Genomic DNA, 18520 nt, shown 5'->3' on the forward strand with positions numbered 1-18520 from the left:
ATTTTTACTAACCAATAAAATACTATTCCTTCCGTCCTAACTAATACAATAGTCTTGTTTACCATTTTTGTCCGTACTAAAACAATAGTCTTATTTTCATAAATAATCATATCACCATAAAATTACCCTTACTTTTTTCATTTTTATTACACAATTGTCACTACTTTTTACACTAGTACACTCACAAAAGACAAAAGAGTTTTTTGTCCATATTTTTTACCAACTACCAATATAATATCAATATTTTTTAAATCTCTGTGCCTAACTCAATTAAGACTATATTTATGGACGAATGAAGTACTCTCTCCGACCAGTTGGAAGGGTAGCGTTTGTTTTTTGCACGTAAATTTTTGAATATTAGTATTATATTGGATCGTAGTAAAAAGACAAAAATACCCCTGTTTAAGTATAGTGTAATATAAAAGTAATGATATTTGTGTAATATATTGTAAGTTAAAATGGTATTTATTATGTTAAGTGGATAGTACAATTACTAAATTAAAAATAGTAACCTTGTTTTGGGACGGATAAAAATAAAAAAGTGTATTAGTTTTTAATCTATTATAAAACTCTATTAACTAAAAAAAATATTACTGTCTTTTAATTTATCTAACAAATTCAAAGAACAACCACGTTTAATTGGGTGGAAGCTTGACAGCGACGTCAAACCCTAATTAAAAGCAGTTGCAGACAAAGCAAAGAGTAGTTTGTATTTTCTATTTCAATGGCCATTAGAACGGCGCTTTCCTAATCTCTGATGTCAAAATTAAAGAGGATAATATATATATATATATATATATAGAGAGAGAGAGAGAGAGAGTATAATGGAGATGGAGGGCATTATGGAGGTGGGGTTCTGCTGCAATTGCAATGTGATTAACAAATTCACCCAATTTTAAAAGGGGAAAAATAGCTACAGGTATATTTCTTGCTTGCCCTCCACTTTATTTAGCAAAAAGAGAAGAAGTGTTCTTTTGTTGTTTGCTCGATTAATTGCAGCAGATCTCTCATAGTTCTTCCCCAAACTCTCTGTAAGCTTTTGAACTTAATTTATTGAACTTTCTTGGTTTTGTTCATTAGATTGTTTATGATTTGGGATAGATAGATATATAGTTTGAGGGCTTGTACATGTGTGTTGTTCTTGAGATTTATTTGCTTGTTGCTTCCCTTTTACTGATTTTTATTCAGCTTTTGGTTCAATTAATTACTTGTGTCTCTGTGTTTTCTTGAATCAGATGTGTTGCTGAGAATTTAAAGATTGACTTGTCTTAATCTAGATTTCATCCTTATATGTGTTTCAATTGTTTAGATTGAATTCAAGAATTCAACTTAGATCTTAGTAAAAAAAGTTAACAAATGTAAATAAATATAAGTTTGAAAATATTCATAATATTTACTTTGTCATGTTAAATAATATTTAAGTAGTAAACGGATAGAAATAATAAAATATACTCCCTTCGTCCCAGGTCAACGGAGTTTTTTGGGATTTTACGATAGATTAAAAAAATAAAATGTGTAATAGTTTTTTACATTTTTGTATTTTGTATTAGATTAAGAAATAATAATAGTTTATTGGCTAATGGAAGTACGTAAATATTTTTTATATTTTTTGGGATTTTGTAGTAGATTATAAAATAATAGTATTTTATTAACCAGTAGAAGTATGTAAGAGTTTTTTATATTTATACCTAAAGTAATTACAAGTGTAATGATATATTTGTAATTTCAGTTAAAATTAAGGGTATTTTGATATTCCTGTATAATTATTTTTCTAAAATAATAAATAAATACTTTGAAGTGGTACATACAAAAATAATAAAAATAGTATTTTGAATTGGAACTAAATTAGTATATATATTGTAGGTGAAATTTAAAGTTTTTGGAGGTTTTTGAAATTTTGGAAATTTAGAAAAAAGTATAAAGTTAGTATTTAATTTAATATTTTGTGAAAGAAAAAATGTATTTGATGTAATATTTTTTTAAAAATAAATAGTGTCAGATGAATGAAAATGTGTGCCGTAAACAAAGCCTTAATATTTCAAATAAAAATTGAGTATAGTTGTATATTATCATGTACTGACTCATGCCATCAATGTCTTCTAAAGGATGTCAAGTTTGGCACTTAAATCCGCCGTCGCCGACGAAAACGGGTCTTCCTCGAGCGATGACTACGTGGCATTGGGGCTATACGAAGCGAGGGGCGAGAGGCGAAGGGAGCCTCGGGTATTGTCGCTTCTCTCGGCATTGCTCGAGAGATCGGTCCGGAAAAACGAAAGGATGGTCGAGACTTCACGATATAAAGATCGCGCCACGTTGTTCCACGGAGTAAGCGCGCCGTCCCTCACGATTCACCAATACGTCGTACGGATCTTCAAGTACTCGCGTTGCAGCCCCTCGTGCTTCGTCCTTGCACAAGTGTACATCGACCGATTCATCCGATGCACGGCCCTAATCTTGACATCCCTCACCGTACACCGCCTCCTCATCGCCGCCGTCGTCGTGGCCGCGAAATTTATCGATGATTCGTAAGCAATACAAAACTATTTATTCTCCTTTTATTTTTATTATATATGTATGTATATTAAGTCTAGACGTCATTTTACTTTTTCATATTTCATCGTGAAAAGAAATGGCAGAAGAAACTTAAAAGATTAATAAGTTCCTTGTGCTGTTTTTTTTCTACGATATATAGAAAAGTAAAGTGACGTCTAGATATGGTGTCATAAATTTATACTACTTTCATCCGGCTCTAAGAGTTCCATTTACTTTTTGCGTATTAATTTTTTAATATTAAATATTATATGAAAACATAATATAAATTAAAGAAAGAAGAACAAAGTACTTCTATTAGTGTCTTATAATACTATTACAATAACATTTGTGCAAAAAATTATACAATTATAAGGATATTTTTAATGTTAAATACAATGATACAAAAAGTAAATGAGTTCCTTAAGAGCCAAATGGAGAAAGTATATTATAACTAATTATAATTTATGATATTCGTAATTATAATTAATTAATATATTTGCGAATGTGACGTGGTTGTGGTCAGATTCTTCAACAATGCGTACTATGCGAGAGTCGGAGGCGTGAGCACGGCGGAGCTAAATAAGCTTGAGATGAAGCTGCTATTCGGGTTGGACTTCCGACTTCACGTCACGGTGGACACGTTCGACGACTATTGCTCGACACTTAGACGGGACGGTGTTGCCGTGACGGGAGGATTCGGCGACCGTCGGATTGGGACGGAACTACACTAGGGTTTTGGGGGCAATTGACCTCCCAAGCCCAATTTATGTATTTATATATAGTTTGTCCTTCTTAAAATTATTTAAATTCATATATAATTTTATCATTATTTTTTATTTAAATTTATTAGTTAAATATTAAATAAATTATAACATTGTCCCACTTCGAAATTTAGATACTAGTTTCGTAACTGCCTTCGGACGGGTGCTTGTGGCGTGGAAGGCAATAACGTGGCAAGTAAAGATGATCCAACTTGTGCACACTAAGTTGCTAGATGAAGAGGAATTTGGGTTTGTTTGGCTGTGGTTTTCTTGATATTTTCTGTTTATATACGGTAATTTTATTTTATTTATATATGATATAAATATATGATATTACTTATATATTTATTTTTTATTTAGGATAGTATATGTATTAGAAAAATATATTCAACATAGTTTATCAAAATTGTTACGTTTCAAAATTTTTACTACACATTACAAATAAGTCCTTTCCATTCTTGTAATCACGTACATGTCGAATTTGCGTTCTCCTTACAGTGTGACGTTTGTTTGATAGTTTGGGCTTTGGTGTGGGTTAATGGGCCAATGAGAGCAAGCTGCCCATGGGCCGGTTCAGCCCAATAATCAATTATTATTATTATTATTATTATTATTATTATTATTATTATTTCCTCCTCTGTCCGTCTAATAAAATTAGAGTATTTATATCCGGGATTAAAATTTAAAAAATAAATATTTTATTGAAAAAATAATAAAAGTAAAAAGTAATTTGAATTATTTTTAAAATTTTAGTTAGATTAAAAAAAAAATGAAAAGAGAAGATGTAGAATAGAGGATAATATTTAAATGTTAATTTGTTGATTTTGTCAAAATTTAATAATAAAGTAAATTTAGCTGACAAATTTAAAAAAATAATAATAGATTATATTTTACCACTTGATCAAGGGTTTAAATCCAATAATCATAATTCCTTATTATTAACTAATATTTATATTTCAATAAACTCTAATTTATTTTAATCATTTAATAATTTTTATTCTAAAATTACTAATATTAATACTCACCTAAAAACTAATAAAATAATATTATAATTTATTATTATTAACAAATTAATAAAATGAATCGTTCAAAATGGAAAGATAAAGACTATTAAACAATTACCTTCCTCACCCTAAATTTTTTTTTACCACAATTGAATAAATTGAATATAGTAAGGACAATAATATAGAACACAACACGTGAATTGATAAGATTGACATCGTTTGATGTTGAGCTACGTACTGACACACAAACATATACATACATAATTATATACAGAGACGGAACTACACTAGGGATTGGGGTACCTTAGGCCAATTTTTTTATGATTTTTTTAGTATTAAAAATATTAATTTTTATGTATTTATATACAATTTGTCCCTCCTTTCAAAAATTATCTAAATTCACATATAATTCTATCATTATTATTTATTTATATTTATTAGCTAAACATTAAATAAATTATAATATTTTATCCCCGAAATTTAGATGCTAGTTTCGTGACTGCATATATATATATATATAATCATAATAATAATAATATAATGTGTATTATTAGTTTATTATCATGTGTCGGGGATGCAAGTACAAAATGTAATCAGAATTTGTCGTGTAGTACTGTATAATATAAACGCAACTACGTGTGTGTTTTGTTGTTTTAATTATAGATTATATTTTTTAAAAAATAATAAAAAAAAAATAAAATAAAATAGGTATTTAAAGTCATAGAAATGAATCTATGTGTACAATACAGTGCCCTAAATTCTTTGTATGTATGGTCACCCTCTGCTGGGTACGACATTGCTGCATGGATGCATACAATTCTGTACGGACACCTGCATGCATGCATGAACTTGAAAATCGATCACATCTTGCAGTATATCTAATTACGTTAGGATATATTTACTGTTATATGATATTAGATTGAATAATATTATTTTATTTCCTCTGTCCAGTATATATTTCTATTACGGGACATTCAATTACAAAGTAAATATTTTATTGAATACTTTATTTTTTTTACAAATATTCTTTTACTTTACATCACAGCATTACTTTTACACCAAAAAGTAAGGGCAAAAATATCATTACACTATTTTTAACTACGAATTGTGATTAAAATATTATTATTTATTAAACACCGCGCCATAAATAAATGTTTACTTTTTATATTGACGAATGGAGTATTTTATTTATTGTATTTGTATTACTCTTTTCGTCCCACATAATTTGTTTATATTTTTTATTTCTGTCTGTCTCACATAATTTGTCATTTTTCTTTTTGCAAATATGATTATACACTTTAATTAAATTTTAAATTTTAAATTTTTTAATTTTAATTAAACTATTTAATTATCTTAATTTTAATTTATAATTATTTTTAGTTACTACACTAATAGACTCATATTACATGGGATGGGGGGAGTATACTATTATAAATGATATATGGTTGATTTATGAAATGCTAAACCCTTGGCCAAGTGGTTATTTGAATTATTATCAAATTGTGAAACAATTGATTTAAATAAAAAGTGTGGGTAACCAAAAAGCTTAAGCATACTTAAAAGGAATGTTATTTCATTATTAGTAGTGACCCATAAAGGCCATATGAGTGCTTTAAATTTTGTTGGATAGTATTTTGCTTTAAGCATGAAATATAAATATATTTTTTGAAGTGGGTTTTATATATTTATTTATTTATTTCATCATTAGATTACTGAATTAATTAATTTATATATCTACCTTAATTAAACAGTAGTTCCAGCAATTTAAACCTAACAATAATAACCACCATCATTTCATGATGAGGTTAGTTACAGTGACCCACCCACCCCAAAAAATGTCTTATTACAATGCAAATTATATACTAGTTAAAATTAATTATTCTTAGTTGCCTTCACTTAAAAGCTCTCTTACAAATTTTGAAATTAAGCTTCGGCAATCAATGCGATGCCCTTTTCAATTTCACTTTATTGAAAGAATCAATCACCAATATCCACTTTTATTTTAAATAAATATATAAAGCAATGAAAATAAACCAAGAACTTTGAGAATACCATGCTTTTAGTTTTAGCTCTCTCATATGATAATTAAATTTAATTAACACAATAAATAAATTGAAAACAAGACTTGGACTCAATTAAAAGTGGCACACAACATGTAGTTAATTAAGGCAAAGTAATAGTTAAGCGACAAGAAGGAGATACGAAAATAAAATAAAATAAAAATAAAAAAGGATGAGAAATGTGATCACTTACGTGCTAACGGCCGTTAATGAGGGGTGTAACGTCCGTTACTTCACAAGGACTCTGCGGCAGGCTGTTGCTCAAGTACAGGCGGTGCACGAGCGCCTCGATCCTTTTTCCGTTGGTCTCCTTCACCAATCGCTTCCCGCCAAATGGCAACGATTCAACTCCTCTCTCCGTCAACACCTCACTCGCGGAGTTCCCGGCGCCGTTGGCCTGAGAAATTGTGCATCAATTTGAATAACGAAATTCATTGCGGAGATTCGGTTGATAATTCGGTAATTGGATGGAAATTGATTGATTTGAGTCACCTGAATTCTGATGTAATTTTGAGGATTCCAGCGGAAAGCGTTGCCTAGCATTTGATCGACGGTTTCGGAGATTCCGTCGAGGACAATGCCGACGACTGAAGCTGTGGAGCAGTCGCCGCTGCGATAGAGCTTCGTCGTTGATGGACTAATTGACGAGCCGTTACCTATAGAGAGGACAAGCAGATCGTCTACTCCAGTTACCGACGGAAAATCACGCTTGTTGTGCAAAACGTGGGTAACCGCCGCTGCCGTGGGGTTATTCATCACGAGACCGCCGTCGACCGCCAGGCAAGAGGTTTTACCGTCGACGGAAGAGAGCTTATACGGCTTGAACATCGAAGGCGTCGCTGATGTTGCGCGGATCACTTTCCAGAGCTCGAAATTAAAGCTCGGGGAATCTGAGGCGTCGGCTCGAGAGAAAACAAACGGCGCCGAGCTGTTCAAGTCGAAGCAGGGGATAAGGAGAGGCTTACATGTGTCGCAGAGAGTTATATCCTCACCATCATCACGCCGGAACGCCTCCTTCAACACTCTATCCATGCTCCTTCCAGAAAACCTCGATCGCCGGCGATATATTCCAAACTTTTTGACTTTGAATAGCTCCGCCTGTCTCGCTTCCACAAATTCAGCGGCACCTCTGGCAGAGGAAAGCGGACGACCGGAGCCATTATCCGCGACGAGCAACGCGGCAACGAGAGCGCCAATTCCAGTACCAGCAACAATATCAAAAACATCAGCGATTCGGGCGTCGGAATTACCAGTTCTTCGTTGGATCTGGTGCTCCAGATGCACCAAAGCGGCGCAAACCACAGCCGCAGTTGTTCCTCCGCCATCGATGCTCAAAACTCGCGTTTTTTGGCTCTCGCATTGTTGCTGCAGCCACTTTTTCTCCATCTCAGTGAAAATCTCCAGCGTCACCTTGCTCAACTCCATTCCAATCCTCTGCGTCGGTAACCGAGAGAGAATTAAGTTCGTATGAGGAATCAAATTAAAGCGCAGGTCACGTTGAAATGGTGAAGCACATTGATGGTGTGATTGGAAATGTCAGTTTCTCTCTCTCAGTGAAACTGAGCCAACGCGGATTACAGTGCGGATACAATTTTTCGTATTTATACTCATAAACAATAATTAATTAAATTTGATGCTAATGACGTAATTAACGCACTCACCTGTACAATAAATTCTCTTCTTTTTTTGCTTTTAATATACTGAATTCAATAAAATGATTTTGTTAAGAATATATAATATATTGATATATTATTATTTTTATTTTTTTAAAAAATGGTTAAGACATGGAAATATGCAGCCTCAAATTCAATAATAACTTTTTTACGGAATTATTGTTCATTTATCATTTTATTGTATTATACTCTCTCCGTCCATTTTCTAATGTCTTAATATTTATATGTATATTTAGGTAATTAGAGTTTTTATTAAAAAATAACAAATTTATTCTTTATTTTGTATATATATATAAAAAAAAAAGATAGATAAAGTAAGAGCAAAAAAGTAAATTATGTGTATCAAAATAAAGAGAACAATAATTATTAACATCTCAATAGAAAAATAGAACGTTGGTTTATGAACTGAGAGAGTATTATTTATAAATATATAATATATATTTAATCCCTTTTTATCCAAATAATTTTAGATTCTATTTAGGCTGTTACATTTAAATACTTAATCCATCATATAAATTTGTGCTTAATTCATTTGATTTGATGATGAAGATAGATTTGAATAAGGGTGGTAGTAATTTATTTGCATTGTCTATATAATTTTCATTCAATTATTAATTTCACATTTCTATTTATATATTTATTAAAGTATTACTCCTTCCGTCCCACTTATCTTATTCATCTTTTTATTTTCGTTTGTCCCACTTATTCTCTCACTTTTTTTTTTGGAAAAGTATTATACTCCCTCCGTCCTGTTGGAATTGTGGCGTTTGCTTTTTGCACGTAAATTTTTTAATATTAGTATTATATTGGATTGTAGTAAAAAAGACAAAATACCCTTATTAGTATGGTGTAATATAAAAGTAATGACATTTGTGTAATATATTATAAGTTGAAAGGATATTTATTACGTTAGCTAGGTAGTACAATTACTAAATTAGGAAATGGTAACCTTGTTTTTGGACGGACGAAAATATGAAATGGTAACCTTTCAATGGGACGGATGGAGTATATTTTAATGTCATTTACAATTTTAATTTTTTTTAAAAAAAAATTAATTATACTAATTAGTTATCTTAATCTTAATTTAAAATTATTTTTATTAAATAATAATTATTTTCACTATATACATTTTTAATTATTTACTAATTATTTTTTTCCTAAATTTTCGTATTACAGTAAACGGGACACCATATATGGGAGAGAGGGAGTATTATCTTATGCTATAATCCAAAAACATTACTCTTTATGTCTTGGATATGGTATCAACTATTATGTAGATGTGAGAATATAATTAGGTTGTATTTGTTTGGGGTTTGGATCTTCGGTTAATATTTGAATAGTAAAAATTTTGAACTTATAATAGTTATATGATGTGATATAAATAAGTGTTGATATGATATTTTTAATATAAAATTAATTTTTAGTATAATATAAAAAAATAAAAAATAAGTAGTATTTGATTTTATATTGTTAAGAGAAGAAAAAATGTGATGAATAGTATAATTTTGCCAAAATCTCATAAACAAACACATCTTAGTAAATCATTAAGATTGCATTATTAAAAATAATTATAAATTTAAATTAAGATAACTAATTAATTTAATTAATTTTTTAAAAAAAATTTAAAATTTAAAATATAATTTATAATTGAAATGCATAATATTTCATCCCAAAAAAACAATGAGACGTGGGGTGTACCAAGACGATAATATAAACACGATGAAAGGGATATCAATTGAATACAAATTAAAAGATGTCTTTACAAGAAAATTTTGCATCGTCAATGGAAATAATTAAATAACAATTATTAGAATATAAATACTAATTATAAAAATTGGTTACTATAAAAACTCGTGTCATAGCATGTACGGGTGGCCAAAAAAAACGAACTGAACCGCCTGCTGTATCGAACTGAATTTTCGGTTAACCGAACAAATTAGGTTCGAATATAAATATTGCATATTTGATATTTGTTCGGTTCAGTTTCAGTTTTTGATATTTTTTTCGGTTCGTTAATCAAACTAAATATATTTATATATTTATGTTATTATATTTTAAAATTTATATTAATAATTATATTCGGTTCGTTTTCGGTTCACATATTTGAAATATTTGCAAATATTTTGATTTAATTAGAATTTTAATATATTATTTTAAAATTTCGATTCAGTTCGAATTATTTGCAAATATTTTCGGTTCGGATACAGTTTGCGATTTCGGATATTTATTTGATTTAATTGGAATATTTGTTCAATTAAGTTCAAATATCAAATATCTATATATTTACAAATATCTGAACCGTGCACACGTTATAGCAGGCATGCAAGGCATGTTTAATTTGTATAATACTTATTAATAACCAGATTCGGTGAAATGCAAGTGTTGCAATATTTATTGTGAGCATGCATCAATCAACCTCACCATCTCAAATGGCGACTTACACTCATCTTTCATCCTTTTTGCACCTATATTTCCACACCTTTGATGTCCCAATTGCAACTCCAGTCAGTTCTTCTGTCATTTCTCTTAACTAATTCTTAATTAATCTCTCATTTTCATGTTAAAAAATAAAAAAAAATTCAAAATTAGATCAGTTACCACACACCATTTTCTTCCACTTTCTAACAACACCCCAAATTTATAAATTAATTTTTTTTTAAAAAAAAAACAAAAACAAAAAACAAAACCCTAATCCAATAAAACCATCAATTTGAGAAGCCAAATGAGTCCGTACAAGAACATGAAAGACGACTCCGAGTCTCCACTGTTAGGAGACGGGCTCGGGTCAAGCGGACCGATTTGGGACGGTTTCGGGTCGACCGGTTCGGGCGGCGACGGGTTTAGGCTCGTCCCGGTCCGGTCTTTGCTGGGCCGGTTTGGCTTCGGCACACGTATGTCCACTTTCTGCCCCGCCTGGCAATGGCCGACGAACCCGCAGACGTAGTAGTAATGCCCCGGCCACCGGACGACTATCGTGTCGTTGCCGGACGTGTAGTTGGCGATCGGCGCCGTCGAGTCGCAGGAGTGGTAGTCCGACCGGCTCACTTCCAGGACGTTATGGAATCTCGGATCGTACTCGAAAACTAGAAATTAAAATTAAAAATTAGAAATGAAACCGACAAGATTTGATGGATTGACTGGACTTACTGAGGGTGTCTCCGACGCGGAAGGTCTTGGAAGAAGACCAAGAATGGTAATCGACGTTGCCGATGATGGTCCAGCCAGGGGAGTCCCCAACTCTGTACACGGAGCCCTTGCAAGGTGCAGTAGCCATTAGAAGCAGCAATAGGAGCAGGACAGCAGCTTCCATGGTGATCAAAATAGTGTTGAAATGTTTCTTGCAATTTCCAATTTATAAAAACGAGTTGGTTAAGAAAGCAGGCAATGAATGCATGAGTGCGTAGGATATGGGTTGGGAATATATGCTTTAGGCCATGTTTTTGACTGGTGATTCATTCCCTTTTCGTGAATCTTGCAGAGAAATGAAAATGGAGATGGACATGGGGTTTTTCGGTAGGGTAGTATTGGGATTCTCGTTTTTGACCGAGGGTATTATTGTACTTCGCAGTTCGGGGGTATACATATGCGTTGGAAGATTTTTGGGGGCGACTGACATAGTGCTTGGGGCTCGGCGGCTCGCCCTTATCCGCAAGTTCATCGCTCGGTGATTGTAAGTTTGCTGCTGTTAAATCTAAATTGAAGTGTTTCAACTGGATTGATACATAGAAAGTGCTGAAATTTAACTCGGGAATTGGTCGAGCAGGTTGTGCATCCATGGCGGCAATTTTCTCTCCTGCGTCTCACATGCGTTCCATTTGCTTCGCTGCTAGTACTCCCAAGCCTTGCTGTTCATATCCAGGTGGAATTTTTTGTCGCTTTTAGTCGTTTTCGGGTTTCGGTTGTTAAATTGTTGTATTAGCGAGCGGTTAGGATTGGATTGGTGCAGATTTTGTTAACGTGAGTCCTTGGCGTGCCTCGGCAAGTTATGTCAAAGTTCATGTCGCGGCGAGAGGGTATCGTGCGAGTCGGTTGGCGTATAAGCAGCCATTGAAGAAGAGGCAAGCTCCGCGAAATGATGCTCTTCTGTTGTTGTAGTTTCGATTTTCTTGTTTCAAAAGTCTGATGTCGATTGCGGCTTCCCAATTATCAGAATAGGTGTGCTTAGATGCGCAACTATTGAAGAAATAGAAGCTGAGAAGTCCATGATTGAGGAAGACGCTGTAAGGATATATCATTCTTTAAGTTTGTTCGCCCACTTGTATGCCATCAACGGCTTAATGGTGCATCCACATTGCAATTTTGTTTCAGAAAGAAAGAATGGAGAAGACTATTGATAATTTGAGGTCCAGTTTCAGCTCAATCAGAACGGGAAGAGCAAATCCAGCAATACTAGATAAAGTGGAGGTGAGCATATACTGCTAGAAATCTGTAATACCTGCGTTATGAAAGGAAACAGGATTTGTATTGATCCCATCTCAATACTCAGGTGGAGTATTATGGAACACCAGTCCTCTTGAAAACTATAGCTCAGATCAGTACCCCTGATTCCAGTTCTCTGTTGGTGCAGCCCTATGACAAGTCGAGGTTGAACTTTTTGAACTTTTCGTTTAAGGAAAATATCGAACTTAGAGTTCTTTATATCCTTCTTGTTAATGCATGAAGATAATGTGCTGCAAATCAGGGACCTCAAAGAGTGGTGTTGGACTTAGTTGAATAGACCATTCAATTCATCGTATAGGCACTTTAGTTCATTAGACTTCGTTTAGCACTTCATTCGTTTAAGTGTATAATCATTTTTAAAACGGTAAATATTACAGTTAGCCCTTTGACACTTTTTTCCTCACTGTTCTTTTAGCGACTAATATCATCTTGTCGAGATACTCTCACTACATAGGTTAGTTACGCACGTTGACTTACCTGGAAAACTATCATATTTGTCTGAGAAATAGATGAAAGAAGTAGCAAATAGACCATCATATTTATGGGATTATTGCACTCTTCTTTACGTTTGAAACCGAGTGATACAATGGCCGAGGTACCTACAATGTTATTTACCTTTCTTTATGTTTTTTTTTTTTAAGATAGATGAAGCGATTGGTTCCCCTTGTGTGTTTTATTAGCTTTCTTCAACTGGCAATAACATGCTGGGTTTTTGCCTGCACCAATTACTTACTGTTGAACATGAGTTTCAGTCTGAAGGCTATAGAGAAAGCGATTGTTGGATCTGAGCTTGGTTTGACTCCTAACAATGATGGAGACGTAATCAGATTGAAGCTTCCACAATTGACATCCGAAAGGAGAAAGGTATTGCATGATATCTTCCATGGCTACACTAAACAAGTTGATGTCTGGTTGCAACATTTGTATAATCTAGTAGAAGTTTTACCCGTCAATGATTGCAGGAATTGTCAAAGATTGTGGCCAAGCAGGCTGAGGAAGGAAAGGTAAACCCTTTTGTTTCAGTAAACCCTTTATGTTGTTTCACTTAGACTACATGGCTGCAATTGTTGCAATGGTATGTTTCATGGTTTTCTGAAATCATTATTGTTGTATGATCTTTCAATGTCGAATTTTCATATCGTTTACATGCCTTTGTTATTCAATATTAATTGAAGTTTATTTATTCTCAAATCGGGGCGGCCATTATTTGCTCTGTTTAGGTTGCTGTAAGGAATATTAGAAGGGATGCCATTAAATCTTATGAAAAGCTTGAGAAGGTCTCTAAAGCTATACTCTCTCTCTCTTTCTCTGTCTTATTATTCCTTTATAAATTATGAATAAACTGCATTGTATTTAACAGGAGAAAAAACTCTCGGAGGACAATGTCAAGGACCTGTCAAGTGACTTGCAGGTACCTAGATTTATTTCATTTGATCGAAAATGTGGAGATTACATGAAACTTCTAGAAAGTCCTGTTCTTTGTCCTAATCCAGTTATATGGTTAGCATTGCCACATGAATCAAAACATACATAATTCATAAAATACACAGGTCTTTAGCTGTGACTTGACTGATATATTACTCCCAAGAGAACATCTTCATCTTATCAAAATGACTTGACTGGTAAATCCCACCGATGACAGGAAGACAAAAACTACATATTTCTCCCAATAGAAACCACTAGATACCTACGAAACCCAATCTGTTTGTGTAACTGAAATCCACTCTAACCTTGGAGAGAAAAGTGTCATAAAGAACTTGTGTTATGTTTAGGATTGAATAATACAGTAGTATTTTAGCCTTACTGTGAACACATACATTCACAAATATTTGAAAGATGTGAGTTTCAAATCAAGAACAAGGAACATAGATTTTACACAGAATCCAATCGGGAAAACCCCAAATAGACTATGGAATCTCCATTAAGGATGATCGATATAGAACTCCAAAACAATGATTGAGCTCACCTCACACTAATATGTCAAAATCTAGAACTATTTATATAAAGTATAATAACACATTCTGTCAAAAAGTTTCCCTCCCTAAATCATAAGGATTAGGGAGGGAAACTTCACAATCCACTCAAGAGTCGACTAAAGTCTGTCGCTAGGGGTTTGATATCACTAACTATAACTATAAAAGCGCAAAACCTCCTGAAAATACCCCGTCTTGGCCTTGCCCTTATTGGCACAGCCATGTTCACTTCTGTAGTGGCAGCAGAAAGTTGCATGATTTTTAGATTGGGTCATCGGGCACTCTTCTGCCGGGCCGTGTGAGCTCTTTGTCCAAAGTCTGTATAACCATCCGCATGCCCATACACTTTTGTGTTCGTCTCGGCTGCAAAACCTAAAAGTGAGCCACCAAATTCAAAATATTTCCACAGTTCTAATTTATGTATTCTAGAGACTTTAAAATTCTGCAGTTTGCATTTGCTTCATCTTCATTATGAGGTGAAATTCAATATGAAAATCAAGAATTTCACCTCCTAGAAGTTTCACCTAATCTCCACATTATCGAGAACTGCACTAACTGTCCAATCTTGTGGTTTTTTTCTTGATTCTCATATTTACACTAAACATTTTGCTGAATTTCGACACCATGAACTTGGGACTTGATCCCAAATTTGCATGACAACTGCATAAATACAAGAAATTAAGTTATTCCCCTATCATTAGCCATAGTTATTTTCATGTCGACATCCTATTTCTCCACATAGAAGCAAAAGATGAATGCTGCATTGGCTTGCATTTTGTTTATGTGCAGAAAGTAACTGATGAATACATGAAGAAAATCGATTCGATCTACAAACAAAAAGAGAAGGTACCCCACTTCAAACAAGTTACTCCATTAAAATTATTGAATCTGCTACACGACAATCCTCGTAAGGTCAGGTTGATTGATCGTTCCCATTCTACTACAGGAGCTGCTGACAGTTTGATAAGGAGATTTAAGTTTATGGTCCTCGTTTGTCAGAGGTTCTTAAGTTTCTTCTTGAAGGCTTCTTCTTCTTGTCCTTTCTGATATCCATCTTTAATTTCCGAGCGATTTTGGTCCTCACAAACTTTTTGTACGTTTTGTAGGGGCATGAAGCAAAATTTTTAGAGCCACAATGTTGAAGATTCCATTCAGATTCACCTACCCTGCACCCTTAACACATGTCCGAGTGCTGAGATTGTGGCACGTGCTACAATCTAACATAAAAAAATATATATTTTTTTTTAATTTTTTTTTTAAATATCTATTTTACCCTCACTCCAATATCCCATTACATTTTTTCTCACTGTTATTCCGGCCACCGCTGCTGCCAGCTTCCGGCACTTCCTGCCGTTCGCGATTGCTACTAATGTCGACAACAGATACATTTTGTTCAAATCTTTCACTGATGAATCCAACAATTACACGATAAACAGCGACGAAATCAAAACTCCATGGTCGTTGAGCTTTTTATCCGAGATGTCCGGTGATCAGCCGGTCGCCGGAGATCTTCAGTTTCCCGCTTTAAAAGTTCCAACTTTCTGCCATATATTGCACTTCCACCCCTAAATCCACGACTTACATCGTGTTAACCAGATTTCTTTGGAATTGGATCAGGAGCATAAGTTAAAAGCAGCAGTTCAATTTTATATTTGGATAATAGTTATAAAAAGAGCATTCTATAAAAAATAAATAAATAAATAATAATAATAATAAAATAATTGTTTGGATATAATGTAGTTGAAAGTGTTTTTAAATCGTTAAAGTTGCAAAATATGACCTAGTAAATAGTATATTGATTAAAATTTTCTAATTTATTTAGAATTTTCTAAATTATATTAAAAATTTTAATTATCTAAACTAATTGAAAATATATTTATTAAATTGTATGTGTAAATTACATTTGTATTTTTTTATATAAAAATGAAAAATAAAAATATAATTAAATTTAAATAATACTATTTTACAAATTATTTTTAACTTTATAAATTATATTTAAAAATATTAAATTATCTACTATATAATTAAATTTTATAATTTTAAATTTAATTAAAATAAAATGTATAAATTAATAATTATTTAATTTGTTGTTATTATTATTAGGGTTTAAATTATAATTTAGAGAGTAAAATTGCTTCTACTGTTTTCAAGAAAGAAAAATCAATACATACATACATGAATAAATATTTTTTTAGAAACATAAATCAAAAATACTTTACAGATGTTACTCCAAACGAGATTTTAATTAGAGCTTTATTGCTCATCGGAATTATTTTTCATTGCACCGGCGGCTTTCTTCCAGCACCGTCCCGTCACCATCAGGAGGAAGGCATGTTATTTTAAAATTTTAAAATAAATTTATTTTTTCAGCAATTTTAGCATCGGAAGCACATGTGTATCAGGTGCAGGGTCGAGTGAACATCTTGGACCATTGCACTGATTAATTTTGGACTATATGTTGGACTTTCTTGCCTTTGATTTCTTACAACATGTTAATGCCAAACGTGATTCTACAGTTTAATTGTACAATCCATTAGCTAGAAAAATACTCCCTCCCCTCCGTCCCAATGTACAAGTTGCCGTTTCTGTCCGTCCCACGTATCATGTCACTTTCTTTTTTTAGAAAATAATTACACACTTTAATCTCATTTTAAATTTTTTAATTTTATTATTTTTTTTAATTTTAATTAAACTAATTAGTTATCTTAATCTTAATTTATAATTATTTATATTATAGGATAATTATTTTCAATTATCTACTCATTACACTCCTCCTAAAATACGGTATGTACATGTAGCAGATACGGTATCTGGGACGGAGACAGTATTTAATACTCCCTCCGTCCAGCTAGAAAATATACATGTTTCTATTTTGGGACGTCCAATTACAAAATAACAATTTTATTAAATACCCCATTTTTTTCACAAATACCCCTACTTTACATCACATCATTACTTTTATACCAAAAAAGTAAGGGCAAAAATATCATTTCACTACTTTTATCTACACTCCGCGCCAAAAGTAAATGTATACTTATTTTGTAGACGGAGATGTTATTAGTTATATGAACAAAATAAATTCAGAATACTGTTAGGTTGGTGTATCCAATGGTTCATATTGAATTCGGTTGGTGAATGACGGGCAATAATGAATGTGGCCCCGCTCATTATAATTACTTTCCGTATTTTTTATAATTATGTTATATATTTATTTTGATTATTTATATATAATTTATTTATAATAAAAAAATTTATTATTCAGATTTTAATAAATAATAATCAATTTATCAGGTTTTTTACTTAGCTCACTAGTTTTTATTATTATTTCTTTTTATCAATTTTTTAAAAAATATTTCTATAATATTTTCTCTTTTAACTTCAAGGGACAACATTAAATGAATTATATATGTGTAATTTGTTCATTTAATAATTTTTATTTCTAAAAATAATAATAAAAAATATAATATATAAATACATTAACATAATATATATAATATTGATTTTATTCACTTACAAAATAAAAATAATTCAATAAAAAATATTAATTTTTTATATTACAAATTTTACAAATCAAACATTAAAAACACATTTATTTAAAAATATAAATTGAATACACCTATTTTCTCTAATTTATTGTCAATTCTATTCTATTAATAATGCAAATCGTTTTTATATTAAATTTTAAAAATTATTTTTGAGAAAATGACATATATATTATATTTTTAAAAATTTTAAAATATTCTGATTTTATTCTTTTAGTATTTAAAATATTTTTTTGAAATTTTTATTGTGAGTTATTAAAGATTGTAAAAATATTACTAAATTAATTATCATTGTTAATATTTTAAATACTTTATAAAAAAATTTATACACTTTTATTAGCAACTATATCGTATTAAAATTGCATTCTGATATTAATTTTAATAAATATACCTATAATATAGAAATTTAATTAAATATATCAAAAATAAAATTTTATACTTTATTTTTGTTATTTTAAAATATTTTATGTGGAAAAATTATACCATCTCCGTGTCGGAAACTTATGTATCATTCGGTAGATACGGAGGCTTAATT

The 18520-nt window shown here is 31.7% G+C and overlaps 4 protein-coding genes across 7 annotated transcripts; 2 read left to right on the forward strand and 2 right to left on the reverse strand.

Annotated features, from left to right (window-relative positions):
- Positions 1-740: 740 nt before the first annotated feature.
- Positions 741-3562, forward strand: LOC127258803 (cyclin-P3-1-like). Of its 2 annotated transcripts, none has more exons than XM_051285804.1 (3): positions 741-1031; positions 2106-2525; positions 3056-3562. In XM_051285804.1, exons 2-3 carry the CDS (start codon positions 2107-2109, stop codon positions 3261-3263), a joined length of 627 nt encoding a protein of 208 aa, XP_051141761.1. In that variant the 5' UTR covers positions 741-1031; position 2106; the 3' UTR covers positions 3264-3562. The 2 variants fall into 2 exon arrangements, with proteins under 2 accessions (XP_051141761.1, XP_051141762.1); XM_051285805.1 differs by having other exon boundaries at positions 742-919.
- A 1439-nt stretch (positions 3563-5001) lies between these two features.
- LOC127258731 (probable inactive patatin-like protein 9) lies at positions 5002-7915 on the reverse strand. Of its 2 annotated transcripts, XM_051285690.1 has the most exons (3): positions 6850-7915; positions 6551-6754; positions 5002-5128 (listed from the first exon to the last, which is right to left on the reverse strand). In XM_051285690.1, exons 1-2 carry the CDS (start codon positions 7780-7782, stop codon positions 6554-6556), a joined length of 1134 nt encoding a protein of 377 aa, XP_051141647.1. In that variant the 5' UTR covers positions 7783-7915; the 3' UTR covers positions 5002-5128; positions 6551-6553. The 2 variants fall into 2 exon arrangements, with proteins under 2 accessions (XP_051141647.1, XP_051141646.1); XM_051285689.1 differs by lacking the exon at positions 5002-5128 and having other exon boundaries at positions 6429-6754.
- A 2596-nt stretch (positions 7916-10511) lies between these two features.
- LOC127258912 (mavicyanin-like) lies at positions 10512-12608 on the reverse strand. Of its 2 annotated transcripts, XM_051285977.1 has the most exons (3): positions 12466-12608; positions 11178-11283; positions 10512-11113 (listed from the first exon to the last, which is right to left on the reverse strand). In XM_051285977.1, exons 1-3 carry the CDS (start codon positions 12502-12504, stop codon positions 10719-10721), a joined length of 540 nt encoding a protein of 179 aa, XP_051141934.1. In that variant the 5' UTR covers positions 12505-12608; the 3' UTR covers positions 10512-10718. The 2 variants fall into 2 exon arrangements, with proteins under 2 accessions (XP_051141934.1, XP_051141933.1); XM_051285976.1 differs by lacking the exon at positions 12466-12608 and having other exon boundaries at positions 10606-11113; positions 11178-11478.
- Positions 11654-15805, forward strand: LOC127258911 (ribosome-recycling factor, chloroplastic). The gene is made up of 13 exons (XM_051285975.1): positions 11654-11700; positions 11794-11889; positions 11977-12088; positions 12181-12250; positions 12339-12434; positions 12517-12614; positions 13223-13334; positions 13433-13474; positions 13691-13747; positions 13831-13881; positions 15233-15289; positions 15390-15444; positions 15550-15805. Exons 2-12 carry the CDS (start codon positions 11805-11807, stop codon positions 15405-15407), a joined length of 798 nt encoding a protein of 265 aa, XP_051141932.1. The 5' UTR covers positions 11654-11700; positions 11794-11804; the 3' UTR covers positions 15408-15444; positions 15550-15805.
- Positions 15806-18520: the final 2715 nt, after the last annotated feature.

Source organism: Andrographis paniculata, unplaced genomic scaffold (assembly GCF_009805555.1).
Source record: "Andrographis paniculata isolate CXL003 unplaced genomic scaffold, ASM980555v1 Contig5END, whole genome shotgun sequence".
Classification (NCBI taxonomy): domain Eukaryota; kingdom Viridiplantae; phylum Streptophyta; class Magnoliopsida; order Lamiales; family Acanthaceae; genus Andrographis; species Andrographis paniculata.

Excerpts from the sequence above, each read along its gene's own strand:
- LOC127258803 (XM_051285804.1), top strand. The coding sequence starts at position 2,107 with ATGTCAAGTTTGGCACTTAAATCCGCCGTCGCCGACGAAAACGGGTCT. Across the intron at positions 2,526-3,055 it reads GCGAAATTTATCGATGATTC|ATTCTTCAACAATGCGTACT; the intron begins GTAAGCAATACA and ends GGTTGTGGTCAG.
- LOC127258731 (XM_051285690.1), bottom strand. The coding sequence starts at position 7,782 with ATGGAGTTGAGCAAGGTGACGCTGGAGATTTTCACTGAGATGGAGAAA. Across the intron at positions 6,755-6,849 it reads AAAATTACATCAGAATTCAG|GCCAACGGCGCCGGGAACTC; the intron begins GTGACTCAAATC and ends ACAATTTCTCAG.
- LOC127258912 (XM_051285976.1), bottom strand. The coding sequence starts at position 11,340 with ATGGAAGCTGCTGTCCTGCTCCTATTGCTGCTTCTAATGGCTACTGCA. Across the intron at positions 11,114-11,177 it reads CCGCGTCGGAGACACCCTCA|TTTTCGAGTACGATCCGAGA; the intron begins GTAAGTCCAGTC and ends TTTAATTTCTAG.
- LOC127258911 (XM_051285975.1), top strand. The coding sequence starts at position 11,805 with ATGGCGGCAATTTTCTCTCCTGCGTCTCACATGCGTTCCATTTGCTTC. Across the intron at positions 12,251-12,338 it reads CCATGATTGAGGAAGACGCT|AAAGAAAGAATGGAGAAGAC; the intron begins GTAAGGATATAT and ends ATTTTGTTTCAG. Across the intron at positions 13,748-13,830 it reads CTTATGAAAAGCTTGAGAAG|GAGAAAAAACTCTCGGAGGA; the intron begins GTCTCTAAAGCT and ends TGTATTTAACAG.